General features: G+C 50.5%; 1 protein-coding gene across 1 annotated transcript; it reads right to left on the bottom strand.

The window, feature by feature from the left end:
* Positions 1–1300: 1300 nt before the first annotated feature.
* On the bottom strand, positions 1301–1885 carry LOC138356892 (salivary glue protein Sgs-3-like). The gene has a single exon (XM_069313290.1). It carries the CDS (start codon positions 1883–1885, stop codon positions 1301–1303), a length of 585 nt encoding a protein of 194 aa, XP_069169391.1.
* Between the last annotated feature and the right edge of the window lie 12272 nt (positions 1886–14157).

Raw genomic sequence — 14157 nt, 5'->3', positions numbered from 1 at the left:
GACGCCGAGCACGGGCAGCGGTATGGCACGGTCAGTTTCTTGTCTAAGGGAGAGTTCTTGGGCATGAAGGAAAGGTGTTGAGAGGGTAACTTTAGGCATTCAGCAAGAACGTTTGCACGCTCCTGAGGCGTTTGACAGAGTGAACTGTTGATCATCAGGAGGAACGAAGGGAATGTTGGGCGACCTTTAATACTGTTAAATGTAGCCCAGACTTTTGAGTGTGGCGTGGTGGGTGTGAGGCTGTGACAGAATGTTGCCCACGATGCTCACTTTGCTGATAGTATGGTTTTTTTGGTCGCTGCAGTGGCCCGCCGGAGATTGACCCAGTTTTGTAGGACGTCATAGACGTCAACTGACCCAGTTGACGTCTTTGTTTTTGGATGGCTCGTCGGATTAAAGTGACTTCGTGCACATTCAGCATTCCATCACGGTTTAAGTTGTTTGTCGGACCTATGTCCTGAAGTTTTCCTGAACATTTGGGTGGCTGCAGAATTTATGGCCGAGGTGATTGTAGACAGTCGCGTGTTAGGGTTTACTTCGTCTGTGTCTGGGGGACGGACAACATCAGCCCATTTTTTCTTATCTAGGTTCTTAATGTTCCACTTGGGGAGCGTTAGCAGGTGGGTTGGTGGCGGAAAGTTAGTAAATTTTATAATGAGGGGTCTGTGGTCACTACCAATATCTGGTCCAGTATGAAACTGTAGTTCATGTTGAAAGTGCGCTGAGCCAAAGCAGATGTCAAGTGAGGCTTCATAATTAGTTCTGTAATTAAAGTAAGTTGCAAGGTAGGGCGGCGAAAGAAGAATATATGGTGTAGTGTCTAAGTAGTTGTACAGATCGGTGCCTGCAGTATTTTGGGTACCTCTACTCCATGTGGGGTGGTTAGCATTGAGATCACCTGTAACAATGATCGGGTGTCGTAGTTGGTTAAGATAAAATTCCAGTTCATTTAAGTTTATTGTGCCACCAGGGTTGTATATACCCAGAAAGGATATGTGTGTACCATTATAAGGTATTAGGCATGCTAGAACTTCTAGTTTACCGTTCACAAAATACGTCAGTGTTACAGGTTTACATGTCATATTACTTCGTGTTAGAAGGAAAATACCACCCCCATGCAGTTGGGTCTGTCCAGTCTCTGCATCTAAAAGTTTTTAAATACAAGATTTTGTTTGGGAGTAAGCCTTGATTCGGTGATGAATGCTAAGTCCGGTTTGGATGAGTAGAGGAATTGTTTAAGTTCTCTGAGGGATGTTTAAACGCTTTTTGCGTTCCAAGTCATGAAGGTTAGGGGAGCCATTTAGGATGTTTGGGTTGGGGATGTGGCTGTTTTCTTTGGTGCGCCAATAGTGGTACGTGTTGGATACCTAGATGTGGATGTGGGCTGTGTCTTACTCTTGGTACTGGTGGTTGGGGTTTGTGGCAAGTCAGTCTGGGGAGTAGTTTTGGTGAGGCGCGCTAAGGAGGTAATTAGGAGTTTTTCCATCATCTGATCAAACAATGTGTGTCCAGCAATGATAGCTTTATTTGGGCGGATGTCAGTGTCTGTAGCTGTTGATGAGGTATCTGTTGGGTCAGCCTCAGGTTGTGTTACTTGAGCAAAAAATTTTGTTAGAAGTCGGTCCAGGGTCTTTTCTAGCGCATTTTCTATGCGAGTGACTAGGGTTTCAATAAGATCATTTTCGATGCGAGTGACAAGACTCGGACTCGGCTGTGCATTTTGTGAGAGATGGTTGGACCGTGGGGTTGCGGGATTGTCGGAGACAGGGATATCCGGTACACGCAAAGGTTGTGGTTGAGTGTGAGGTAGAGGTTGGTGATGGGCTGAGGAAGGTTGTTTCAATGCACTGCTGTATAGCAGGTTGGTGGTAGGGGGAACCTTCATTTTCGCTGCTGCTGCTATGTAAGAAGGACATTGTTTAAATGTAATGTCGTGATCGCCACCACAGTTTGAGCAGGTGAGTGTATCCGATGCGCAGTTTTGTGTGTAGTGGGAACCAGAGCATTTCCCACATTTAATGCCTTTAGTGCAGCCTTTCGAGGTATGGTTGAAACCTTTACATTTAAAACATTGGGTGGGATGCGGAACATACACCTCTAGTTTATGGAGGAAGCCGTTTAACCAAATCCTATCAGGGGGAACGTAATCTAGAAAGGTAAGCAAGGCGGTGCCTGTATCACTCAGTTCTCCGTTCGTTCGTCGCATAATTTTTTTGATTTCATAGAGTGGGATGCCATTCGTCTTGAGTTGTCCCTTGATGTCGTCTGTGCTGATGTCTACAACATGCCGGATTACATATTTTACTAATCTGTCTCCTAGTGGTTTGTAGCACTTTACTTTGTAACCACAGATGTCAGTAATGTCGGAAATCTCTAGTTCTGCGCTGTGTTTGTGATCCACTGCGATCAAGTTCTTTAGTTTATTTGGTCGGATATCGTGCACGTTGATCCCGAATTTTTTGTCTGGCAGGCGTGATTGGAGTCTGCCAGGTGTGACTGATATCTGCCAGGCGTGATTGATGTGTGCCAGGCGTGACTGATGTCTGCCAGGCGTGACTGATGTCTGCCAGGCGTGACTGATGTCTGGCAGGAGTGACTGATGTCTGGCAGGCGTGACTGATGTCTGGCGGGAGTGACTGATGTCTGGCAGGAGTGACTGATGTCTGGCAGTAGTGACTGATGTCTTGCAGGAGTGACTGATGTCTGGCAGGCGTGACTGATGTCTGGCTGGAGTGACTGATGTCTGGCAGGAGTGACTGATGTCTGGCAGCCGTGACTGATGTCTGGCAGGAGTCACTGATGTCTGGCAGGAGTGACTGATGTCTGGCAGGCGTGACTGATGTGTGGCAGGAGTGACTGATGTTTGGCAGGCGTGACTGATATCTGGCAGCAGTGACTGATGTCTGGCAGGCATGACTGATGTCTGGCAGGCGTGACTGATGTCTGGCAGGCGTGACTGATGTCTGGCAGCAGTGACTGATGTCTGGCAGGAGTGACTGATGTCTGGCGGGAGTTGTAACACGGGTAGGGTTTCTCTACTTATCTTTCCTTCTTCTTCCCCTCTCAACCCGTATTCTTACTTTTTATTCTCTACAAGGGACTCCAAAACTTTTACCAAAGCCGACTACACGCCACGTGGTCCTAAGACGATTGACCGACTTAGGATTCTACACCCAGTATGACGTGACCTAGGCTTTGAGCAAAACCCTAGAGTCGCCTCCGCCGCCACCACCAGACCAGTAACACAGAGCAATGATCGAGGTCTGGATCGATCATGCTAATTAATCAACCTTGGGGCTTGATCCCCACTATAACCGATGACCTTGAGAGTTCTTAAGTGTGGAATTAATTACACGGGAATGATGAATTCCGATTCGATGTTAGAATCGACGCCCAATCCAACTCTGCCTCGTGTGGACCACGTGACCAGGACAAGTTCACATAACTTGAACATACACATGGAAATAATAAAAATGCAAATTATTAACTAATTAATTTATTAAAAGAAAACTAAAACAAAATCTAAATATGTTCACTCCCTGTCACTTTAACACTCCCTACTTGACCTGAATGCAATGAGTTGACTATCCCTTTAAATAACAAATAGCAACTATACCTCTATGTTTTACCAGCTAAAGATGTTGGGCTGGTCTTGGGGGAGAGGTAAGATGGTTTGACCTCCCCCAGTTGATCTGGAGTCCACACTGATCTCTTCCTCGTCTGGTCTACCCCAGACTAGAGCATTATATCCTTCCGCCTAGTCAAAGTTTTACCAAGTTACTAGCAAGGTTTAAGTTATAACAATTAACCTCTGTTGTACTTAATTGATCCAGACTGGTTGAATTATTTTACTGAAGTTAAATTACACAAGCATCTAACAGCCGAGCTGTTCCCGTTCCCCAAAATGGTTAATTGAACTTCGAGAAATAGTGGACATCGTCAACTCTGATGACCTATGACCGCCGGTCACTCCGCCTTACAACTTAGATCTGATTCGTGACGTCACTGATGGTGACTTAACTCAATAATTAGAATACTCTTGACACTATAACCAGGGATATTATACAATACACTTAAGAACTCTCAAGGTCATCGGTTATAGTGGGGATCAAGCCCCAAGGTTGATTAATTAGCATGATCGATCCAGACCTCGATCATTGCTCTGTGTTACTGGTCTGGTGGTGGCGGCGGAGGCGACTCTAGGGTTTTACTCAAAGGCCTAGGTCACATCATACTGGTTGTAGAATCCTAAGTCGGTCAATCGTCTTAGGACCACGTGGCGTGGAGTCGGCTTTAGTAAGGGGAAGAAGAAGGAAAGATAAGTAGAGAAACCCTACCCGTGTTACAGAGTGACTGATGTCTGGCAGGAGTGACTGATATCTGGCAGGCGTGACTGATGTCTGGCAGGAGTGACTGATGTCTGGCAGGAGTGACTGATGTCTGGCAGGAGTGACTAGTGTCTGCCAGGCGTGACTGATGTCTGCCAGGCGCGCCTGATGTCTAGCAGGCGTGACTGATGTCTGGCAGGCATGACTGATGTCTGGCGGGAGTGACTGATGTCTGGCAGGAGTGACTGATGTCTGGCAGGAGTGACTGATGTCTGACAGGAGTGACTGATGTCTGGCAGGAGTGACTAATGTCTGGCAGGCGTGACTGATGTCTAGCAGGAGTGACTGATGTCTGGCAGGAGTGACTGACGTCTGGCAGGCGTGACTGATGTCTGGCAGGAGTGACTGATGTCTGGCAGACGTGACTGATGTCTGGCAGGCGAGACTGATGTCTGGCAGGAGTGACTGATATCTGGCAGGAGTGACTGATGTCTAGCAGGAGTGACTGATATCTAGCAGGCGTGACTGATGTCTGGCAGGCGTGACTGATGTCTGGCAGGCGTGACTGATGTCTGGTAGGAGTGACTGATGTCTGGCAGGAGTGACTGATGTCTGGCAGGAGTGACTGATGTCTGGCGGGAGTGACTGATGTCTGGCAGGAGTGACTGATGTCTGGCAGGCGTGACTGATGTCTGGCAGGAGTGACTGATGTCTGGCAGGAGTGACTGATGTCTGGCAGGAGTGGCTGGTGTCTGCCAGACGTGACTGATGTCTGCCAGGCGTGACTGATGTCCAGCAGGCGTGACTGATGTCTGGCAGGCATGACTGATGTCTGGCGAGAGTGACTGATGTCTGGCAGGAGTGACTGATGTCTGGCAGGAGTGACTGAAGTCTGGCGGGAGTGACTAATGTCTGGCAGGCGTGACTGATGTCTGGAAGGCGTGACTGATGTCTGGCAGGAGTAACTGATGTCTGGCAGATGTGACTGATGTCTGGCAGGCGAGACTGATGTCTGGCAGGCGTGACTGATGTCTGGCAGGAGTGACTGATGTCTAGCAGGCGTGACTGATGTCTGGCAGGCGTGACTGATGTCTGGCAGGCGTGACTGATGTCTGGCAGGCGTGACTGATGTCTGGCAGGAGTGACTGATGTCTGGCAGGAGTGACTAATGTCTGGCAGGCGTGACTGATTTCTGGCAGGCGTGTCTGATGTCTGGCAAGCGTGACTGATGTCCGGCAGGAGTGACTGAAGTCTGGCGGGAGTGACTAATGTCTGGCAGGCGTGACTGATGTCTGGAAGGCGTGACTGATGTCTGGCAGGAGTAACTGATGTCTGGCAGATGTGACTGATGTCTGGCAGGCGAGACTGATGTCTGGCAGGCGTGACTGATGTCTGGCAGGAGTGACTGATGTCTAGCAGGCGTGACTGATGTCTGGCAGGCGTGACTGATGTCTGGCAGGCGTGACTGATGTCTGGCAGGCGTGACTGATGTCTGGCAGGAGTGACTGATGTCTGGCAGGAGTGACTAATGTCTGGCAGGCGTGACTGATTTCTGGCAGGCGTGTCTGATGTCTGGCAAGCGTGACTGATGTCCGGCAGGATTGACTGATGTCTGGCAGGAGTGACTGATGTCTGGCAGGAGTGACTGATGTCTGGCAGGCGTGACTGATGTCTGGCAGGCATGACTGATGTCTGGCAGGCGTGACTGATGTCTGGCCGACGTGACTGATGTCTGGCAGGCGTGATTGATGTCTGGCAGGAGTGACTGATGTCTGGCAGGCGTGATTGATGTCTGGCAGGAGTGACTGATGTCTGGCAGGTGTGACTGATGTCTGGCAGGAGTGACTGATGTCTAGCAGGCGAGACTGATATCTGGCACGCGTGACTGATGTCTGGCAGGCGTGACTGATGTCTGGCAGGCGTGACTGATGTCTGGCAGGCGTGATTGATGTCTGGCAGGAGTGACTGATGTCTAGCAGGCGTGACTGATGTCTGGCAGCAGTGACTGATGTCTGGCAGGAGTGACTGATGTCTGGCAGGAGTGACTGATATCTGGCGGGAGTGACTGATGTCTGGCAGGAGTGACTGATATCTGCCAGGCGTGACTGATGTGTGCCAGGCGTGACTGATGTCTGCCAGGCGTGACTGATGTCTGCCAGGCGTGACTGATGTCTGGCGGGAGTGACTGATGTCTGGTAGACGTGACTGATGTTTGGCGGGAGTGACTGATGTCTGGCGGGAGTGACTGATGTCTGGCAGGCGTGACTGATGTCTGGCAGGCGTGACTGATGTCTGGCAGGCGTGACTGATGTCTGGCAGGAGTGACTGATGTCTGGCAGGAGTGACTAATGTCTGGCAGGCGTGACTGATGTCTGGCAGGCGTGTCTGATGTCTGGCAAGCGTGACTGATGTCCGGCAGGATTGACTGATGTCTGGCAGGAGTGACTGATGTCTGGCAGGAGTGACTGATGTCTGGCAGGCGTGACTGATGTCTGGCAGGCATGACTGATGTCTGGCAGGCGTGACTGATGTCTGGCCGACGTGACTGATGTCTGGCAGGCGTGATTGATGTCTGGCAGGAGTGACTGATGTCTGGCAGGCGTGATTGATGTCTGGCAGGAGTGACTGATGTCTGGCAGGTGTGACTGATGTCTGGCAGGAGTGACTGATGTCTAGCAGGCGAGACTGATGTCTGGCACGCGTGACTGATGTCTGGCAGGCGTGACTGATGTCTGGCAGGCGTGACTGATGTCTGGCAGGCGTGATTGATGTCTGGCCGGAGTGACTGATGTCTAGCAGGCGTGACTGATGTCTGGCAGCAGTGACTGATGTCTGGCAGGAGTGACTGATGTCTGGCAGGAGTGACTGATGTCTGGCGGGAGTGACTGATGTCTGGCAGGAGTGACTGATATCTGCCAGGCGTGACTGATGTGTGCCAGGCGTGACTGATGTCTGCCAGGCGTGACTGATGTCTGCCAGGCGTGACTGATGTCTGGCGGGAGTGACTGATGTCTGGTAGACGTGACTGATGTTTGGCGGGAGTGACTGATGTCTGGCGGGAGTGACTGATGTCTGGCAGTAGTGACTGATGTCTTGCAGGAGTGACTGATGTCTGGCAGGCGTGACTGATGTCTGGCTGGAGTGACTGATGTCTGGCAGGAGTGACTGATGTCTGGCAGGCGTGACTGATGTCTGGCAGGAGTCACTGATGTCTGGCAGGAGTGACTGATGTCTGGCAGGCGTGACTGATGTCTGGCAGCAGTGACTGATGTCTGGCAGGAGTGACTGATGTCTGGCGGGAGTTGTAACACGGGTAGGGTTTCTCTACTTATCTTTCCTTCTTCTTCCCCTCTCAACCCGTATTCTTACTTTTTATTCTCTACAAGGGACTCCAAAACTTTTACCAAAGCCGACTACACGCCACGTGGTCCTAAGACGATTGACCGACTTAGGATTCTACACCCAGTATGACGTGACCTAGGCTTTGAGCAAAACCCTAGAGTCGCCTCCGCCGCCACCACCAGACCAGTAACACAGAGCAATGATCGAGGTCTGGATCGATCATGCTAATTAATCAACCTTGGGGCTTGATCCCCACTATAACCGATGACCTTGAGAGTTCTTAAGTGTGGAATTAATTACACGGGAATGATGAATTCCGATTCGATGTTAGAATCGACGCCCAATCCAACTCTGCCTCGTGTGGACCACGTGACCAGGACAAGTTCACATAACTTGAACATACACATGGAAATAATAAAAATGCAAATTATTAACTAATTAATTTATTAAAAGAAAACTAAAACAAAATCTAAATATGTTCACTCCCTGTTACTTTAACACTCCCTACTTGACCTGAATGCAATGAGTTGACTATCCCTTTAAATAACAAATAGCAACTATACCTCTATGTTTTACCAGCTAAAGATGTTGGGCTGGTCTTGGGGGAGAGGTAAGATGGTTTGACCTCCCCCAGTTGATCTGGAGTCCACACTGATCTCTTCCTCGTCTGGTCTACCCCAGACTAGAGCATTATATCCTTCCGCCTAGTCAAAGTTTTACCAAGTTACTAGCAAGGTTTAAGTTATAACAATTAACCTCTGTTGTACTTAATTGATCCAGACTGGTTGAATTATTTTACTGAAGTTAAATTACACAAGCATCTAACAGCCGAGCTGTTATCGTTCCCCAAAATGGTTAATTGAACTTCGAGAAATAGTGGACATCGTCAACTCTGATGACCTATGACCGCCGGTCACTCCGCCTTACAACTTAGATCTGATTCGTGACGTCACTGATGGTGACTTAACTCAATAATTAGAATACTCTTGATACTATAACCAGGGATATTATACAATACACTTAAGAACTCTCAAGGTCATCGGTTATAGTGGGGATCAAGCCCCAAGGTTGATTAATTAGCATGATCGATCCAGACCTCGATCATTGCTCTGTGTTACTGGTCTGGTGGTGGCGGCGGAGGCGACTCTAGGGTTTTACTCAAAGGCCTAGGTCACATCATACTGGTTGTAGAATCCTAAGTCGGTCAATCGTCTTAGGACCACGTGGCGTGGAGTCGGCTTTAGTAAGGGGAAGAAGAAGGAAAGATAAGTAGAGAAACCCTACCCGTGTTACAGAGTGACTGATGTCTGGCAGGAGTGACTGATATCTGGCAGGCGTGACTGATGTCTGGCAGGAGTGACTGATGTCTGGCAGGAGTGACTGATGTCTGGCAGGAGTGACTAGTGTCTGCCAGGCGTGACTGATGTCTGCCAGGCGTGCCTGATGTCTAGCAGGCGTGACTGATGTCTGGCAGGCATGACTGATGTCTGGCGGGAGTGACTGATGTCTGGCAGGAGTGACTGATGTCTGGCAGGAGTGACTGATGTCTGACAGGAGTGACTGAAGTCTGGCGGGAGTGACTAATGTCTGGCAGGCGTGACTGATGTCTGGAAGGCGTGACTGATGTCTGGCAGGAGTAACTGATGTCTGGCAGATGTGACTGATGTCTGGCAGGCGAGACTGATGTCTGGCAGGCGTGACTGATGTCTGGCAGGAGTCACTGATGTCTGGCAGGAGTGACTGATGTCTAGCAGGCGTGACTGATGTCTGGCAGGCGTGACTGATGTCTGGCAGGCGTGACTGATGTCTGGCAGGCGTGACTGATGTCTGGCAGGAGTGACTGATGTCTGGCAGGAGTGACTAATGTCTGGCAGGCGTGACTGATGTCTGGCAGGCGTGTCTGATGTCTGGCAAGCGTGACTGATGTCCGGCAGGATTGACTGATGTCTGGCAGGAGTGACTGATGTCTGGCAGGAGTGACTGATGTCTGGCAGGCGTGACTGATGTCTGGCAGGCATGACTGATGTCTGGCAGGCGTGACTGATGTCTGGCCGACGTGACTGATGTCTGGCAGGCGTGATTGATGTCTGGCAGGAGTGACTGATGTCTGGCAGGCGTGATTGATGTCTGGCAGGAGTGACTGATGTCTGGCAGGTGTGACTGATGTCTGGCAGGAGTGACTGATGTCTAGCAGGCGAGACTGATATCTGGCACGCGTGACTGATGTCTGGCAGGAGTGACTGATGTCTGGCAGGCGTGACTGATGTCTGGCAGGCGTGACTGATGTCTGGCAGGCGTGATTGATGTCTGGCAGGAGTGACTGATGTCTAGCAGGCGTGACTGATGTCTGGCAGCAGTGACTGATGTCTGGCAGGAGTGACTGATGTCTGGCAGGAGTGACTGATGTCTAGCGGGAGTGACTGATGTCTGGCAGGAGTGACTGATATCTGCCAGGCGTGACTGATGTGTGCCAGGCGTGACTGATGTCTGCCAGGCGTGACTGATGTCTGCCAGGCGTGACTGATGTCTGCCAGGCGTGACTGATGTCTGCCAGGCGTGACTGATGTCTGGCGGGAGTGACTGATGTCTGGTAGACGTGACTGATGTTTGGCGGGAGTGACTGATGTCTGGCGGGAGTGACTGATGTCTGGCAGTAGTGACTGATGTCTTGCAGGAGTGACTGATGTCTGGCAGGCGTGACTGATGTCTGGCTGGAGTGACTGATGTCTGGCAGGAGTGACTGATGTCTGGCAGGCGTGACTGATGTCTGGCAGGAGTCACTGATGTCTGGCAGGAGTGACTGATGTCTGGCAGGCGTGACTGATGTGTGGCAGGAGTGACTGATGTTTGGCAGGCGTGACTGATATCTGGCAGCAGTGACTGATGTCTGGCAGGCGTGACTGATGTCTGGCAGGCGTGACTGATGTCTGGCAGGCGTGACTGATGTCTGGCAGCAGTGACTGATGTCTGGCAGGAGTGACTGATGTCTGGCGGGAGTTGTAACACGGGTAGGGTTTCTCTACTTATCTTTCCTTCTTCTTCCCCTCTCTACCCGTATTCTTACTTTTTATTCTCTACAAGGGACTCCAAAACTTTTACCAAAGCCGACTCCACGCCACGTGGTCCTAAGACGATTGACCGACTTAGGATTCTACACCCAGTATGACGTGACCTAGGCTTTGAGCAAAACCCTAGAGTCGCCTCCGCCGCCACCACCAGACCAGTAACACAAAGCAATGATCGAGGTCTGGATCGATCATGCTAATTAATCAACCTTGGGGCTTGATCCCCACTATAACCGATGACCTTGAGAGTTCTTAAGTGTGGAATTAATTACACGGGAATGATGAATTCCGATTCGATGTTAGAATCGACGCCCAATCCAACTCTGCCTCGTGTGGACCACGTGACCAGGACAAGTTCACATAACTTGAACATACACATGGAAATAATAAAAATGCAAAGTATTAACTAATTAATTTATTAAAAGAAAACTAAAACAAAATCTAAATATGTTCACTCCCTGTCACTTTAACACTCCCTACTTGACCTGAATGCAATGAGTTGACTATCCCTTTAAATAACAAATAGCAACTATACCTCTATGTTTTACCAGCTAAAGATGTTGGGCTGGTCTTGGGGGAGAGGTAAGATGGTTTGACCTCCCCCAGTTGATCTGGAGTCCACACTGATCTCTTCCTCGTCTGGTCTACCCCAGACTAGAGCATTATATCCTTCCGCCTAGTCAAAGTTTTACCAAGTTACTAGCAAGGTTTAAGTTATAACAATTAACCTCTGTTGTACTTAATTGATCCAGACTGGTTGAATTATTTTACTGAAGTTAAATTACACAAGCATCTAACAGCCGAGCTGTTATCGTTCCCCAAAATGGTTAATTGAACTTCGAGAAATAGTGGACATCGTCAACTCTGATGACCTATGACCGCCGGTCACTCCGCCTTACAACTTAGATCTGATTCGTGACGTCACTGATGGTGACTTAACTCAATAATTAGAATACTCTTGATACTATAACCAGGGATATTATACAATACACTTAAGAACTCTCAAGGTCATCGGTTATAGTGGGGATCAAGCCCCAAGGTTGATTAATTAGCATGATCGATCCAGACCTCGATCATTGCTCTGTGTTACTGGTCTGGTGGTGGCGGCGGAGGCGACTCTAGGGTTTTACTCAAAGGCCTAGGTCACATCATACTGGTTGTAGAATCCTAAGTCGGTCAATCGTCTTAGGACCACGTGGCGTGGAGTCGGCTTTAGTAAGGGGAAGAAGAAGGAAAGATAAGTAGAGAAACCCTACCCGTGTTACAGAGTGACTGATGTCTGGCAGGAGTGACTGATATGTGACTGATGTCTGGCAGGAGTGACTGATGTCTGGCAGGAGTGACTGATGTCTGGCAGGAGTGACTAGTGTCTGCCAGGCATGACTGATGTCTGCCAGGCGTGCCTGATGTCTAGCAGGCGTGACTGATGTCTGGCAGGCATGACTGATGTCTGGCGGGAGTAACTGATGTCTGGCAGGAGTGACTGATGTCTGGCAGGAGTGACTGATGTCTGGCAGGAGTGACTGATGTCTGACAGGAGTGACTGATGTCTGGCAGGAGTGACTAATGTCTGGCAGGCGTGACTGATGTCTAGCAGGAGTGACTGATGTCTGGCAGGAGTGACTGATGTCTGGCAGGCGTGACTGATGTCTGGCAGGAGTGACTGATGTCTGGCAGACGTGACTGATGTCTGGCAGGCGAGACTGATGTCTGGCAGGAGTGACTGATATCTGGCAGGAGTGACTGATGTCTAGCAGGAGTGACTGATATCTAGCAGGCGTGACTGATGTCTGGCAGGCGTGACTGATGTCTGGTAGGAGTGACTGATGTCTGGCAGGAGTGACTGATGTCTGGCAGGAGTGACTGATGTCTGGCGGGAGTGACTGATGTCTGGCAGGAGTGACTGATGTCTGGCAGGCGTGACTGATGTCTGGCAGGAGTGACTGATGTCTGGCAGGAGTGACTGATGTCTGGCAGGAGTGGCTGGTGTCTGCCAGACGTGACTGATGTCTGCCAGGCGTGACTGATGTCCAGCAGGCGTGACTGATGTCTGGCAGGCATGACTGATGTCTGGCGAGAGTGACTGATGTCTGGCAGGAGTGACTGATGTCTGGCAGGAGTGACTGATGTCTGACAGGAGTGACTGAAGTCTGGCGGGAGTGACTAATGTCTGGCAGGCGTGACTGATGTCTGGAAGGCGTGACTGATGTCTGGCAGGAGTAACTGATGTCTGGCAGATGTGACTGATGTCTGGCAGGCGAGACTGATGTCTGGCAGGCGTGACTGATGTCTGGCAGGAGTCACTGATGTCTGGCAGGAGTGACTGATGTCTAGCAGGCGTGACTGATGTCTGGCAGGCGTGACTGATGTCTGGCAGGCGTGACTGATGTCTGGCAGGCGTGACTGATGTCTGGCAGGAGTGACTGATGTCTGGCAGGAGTGACTAATGTCTGGCAGGCGTGACTGATGTCTGGCAGGCGTGTCTGATGTCTGGCAAGCGTGACTGATGTCTGGCAGGATTGACTGATGTCTGGCAGGAGTGACTGATGTCTGGCAGGAGTGACTGATGTCTGGCAGGCGTGACTGATGTCTGGCAGGCATGACTGATGTCTGGCAGGCGTGACTGATGTCTGGCCGACGTGACTGATGACTGGCAGGCGTGATTGATGTCTGGCGGGAGTGACTGATGTCTGGCAGGTGTGACTGATGTCTGGCAGGAGTGACTGATGTCTAGCAGGCGAGACTGATATCTGGCACGCGTGACTGATGTCTGGCAGGCGTGACTGATCTCTGGCAGGCGTGACTGATGTCTGGCAGGCGTGACTGATGTCTGGCAGGCGTGATTGATGTCTGGCAGAAGTAACTGATGTCTAGCAGGCGTGACTGATGTCTGGCAGCAGTGACTGATGTCTGGCAGGAGTGACTAATGTCTGGCAGGAGTGACTGATGTCTGGCGGGAGTGACTGATGTCTGGCAGGAGTGACTGATATCTGCCAGGCGTGACTGATGTGTGCCAGGCGTGACTGATGTCTGCCAGGCGTGACTGATGTCTGCCAGGCGTGACTGATGTCTGGCGGGAGTGACTGATGTCTGGTAGACGTGACTGATGTTTGGCGGGAGTGACTGATGTCTGGCGGGAGTGACTGATGTCTGGCAGTAGTGACTGATGTCTTGCAGGAGTGACTGATGTCTGGCAGGCGTGACTGATGTCTGGCAGGAGTGACTGATGTCTGGCAGGAGTGACTGATGTCTGGCAGGCGTGACTGATGTCTGGCAGGAGTCACTGATGTCTGGCAGGAGTCACTGATGTCTGGCAGGAGTGACTGATGTCTGGCAGGCGTGACTGATGTGTGGCAGGAGTGACTGATGTCTGGCAGGCGTGACTGATATCTGGCAGCAGTGACTGATGTCTGGCAGGCGTG

The sequence above is a fragment of the Procambarus clarkii genome, chromosome 1 (assembly GCF_040958095.1).
Source record: "Procambarus clarkii isolate CNS0578487 chromosome 1, FALCON_Pclarkii_2.0, whole genome shotgun sequence".
NCBI classification, from domain to species: domain Eukaryota; kingdom Metazoa; phylum Arthropoda; class Malacostraca; order Decapoda; family Cambaridae; genus Procambarus; species Procambarus clarkii.
Note: the sequence above shows the minus strand (reverse complement) of the source record. Positions and strands in the feature narration are given on the sequence as shown.

Excerpts from the sequence above, each read along its gene's own strand:
- LOC138356892 (XM_069313290.1), bottom strand. The coding sequence starts at position 1,885 with ATGAAGGTTCCCCCTACCACCAACCTGCTATACAGCAGTGCATTGAAA.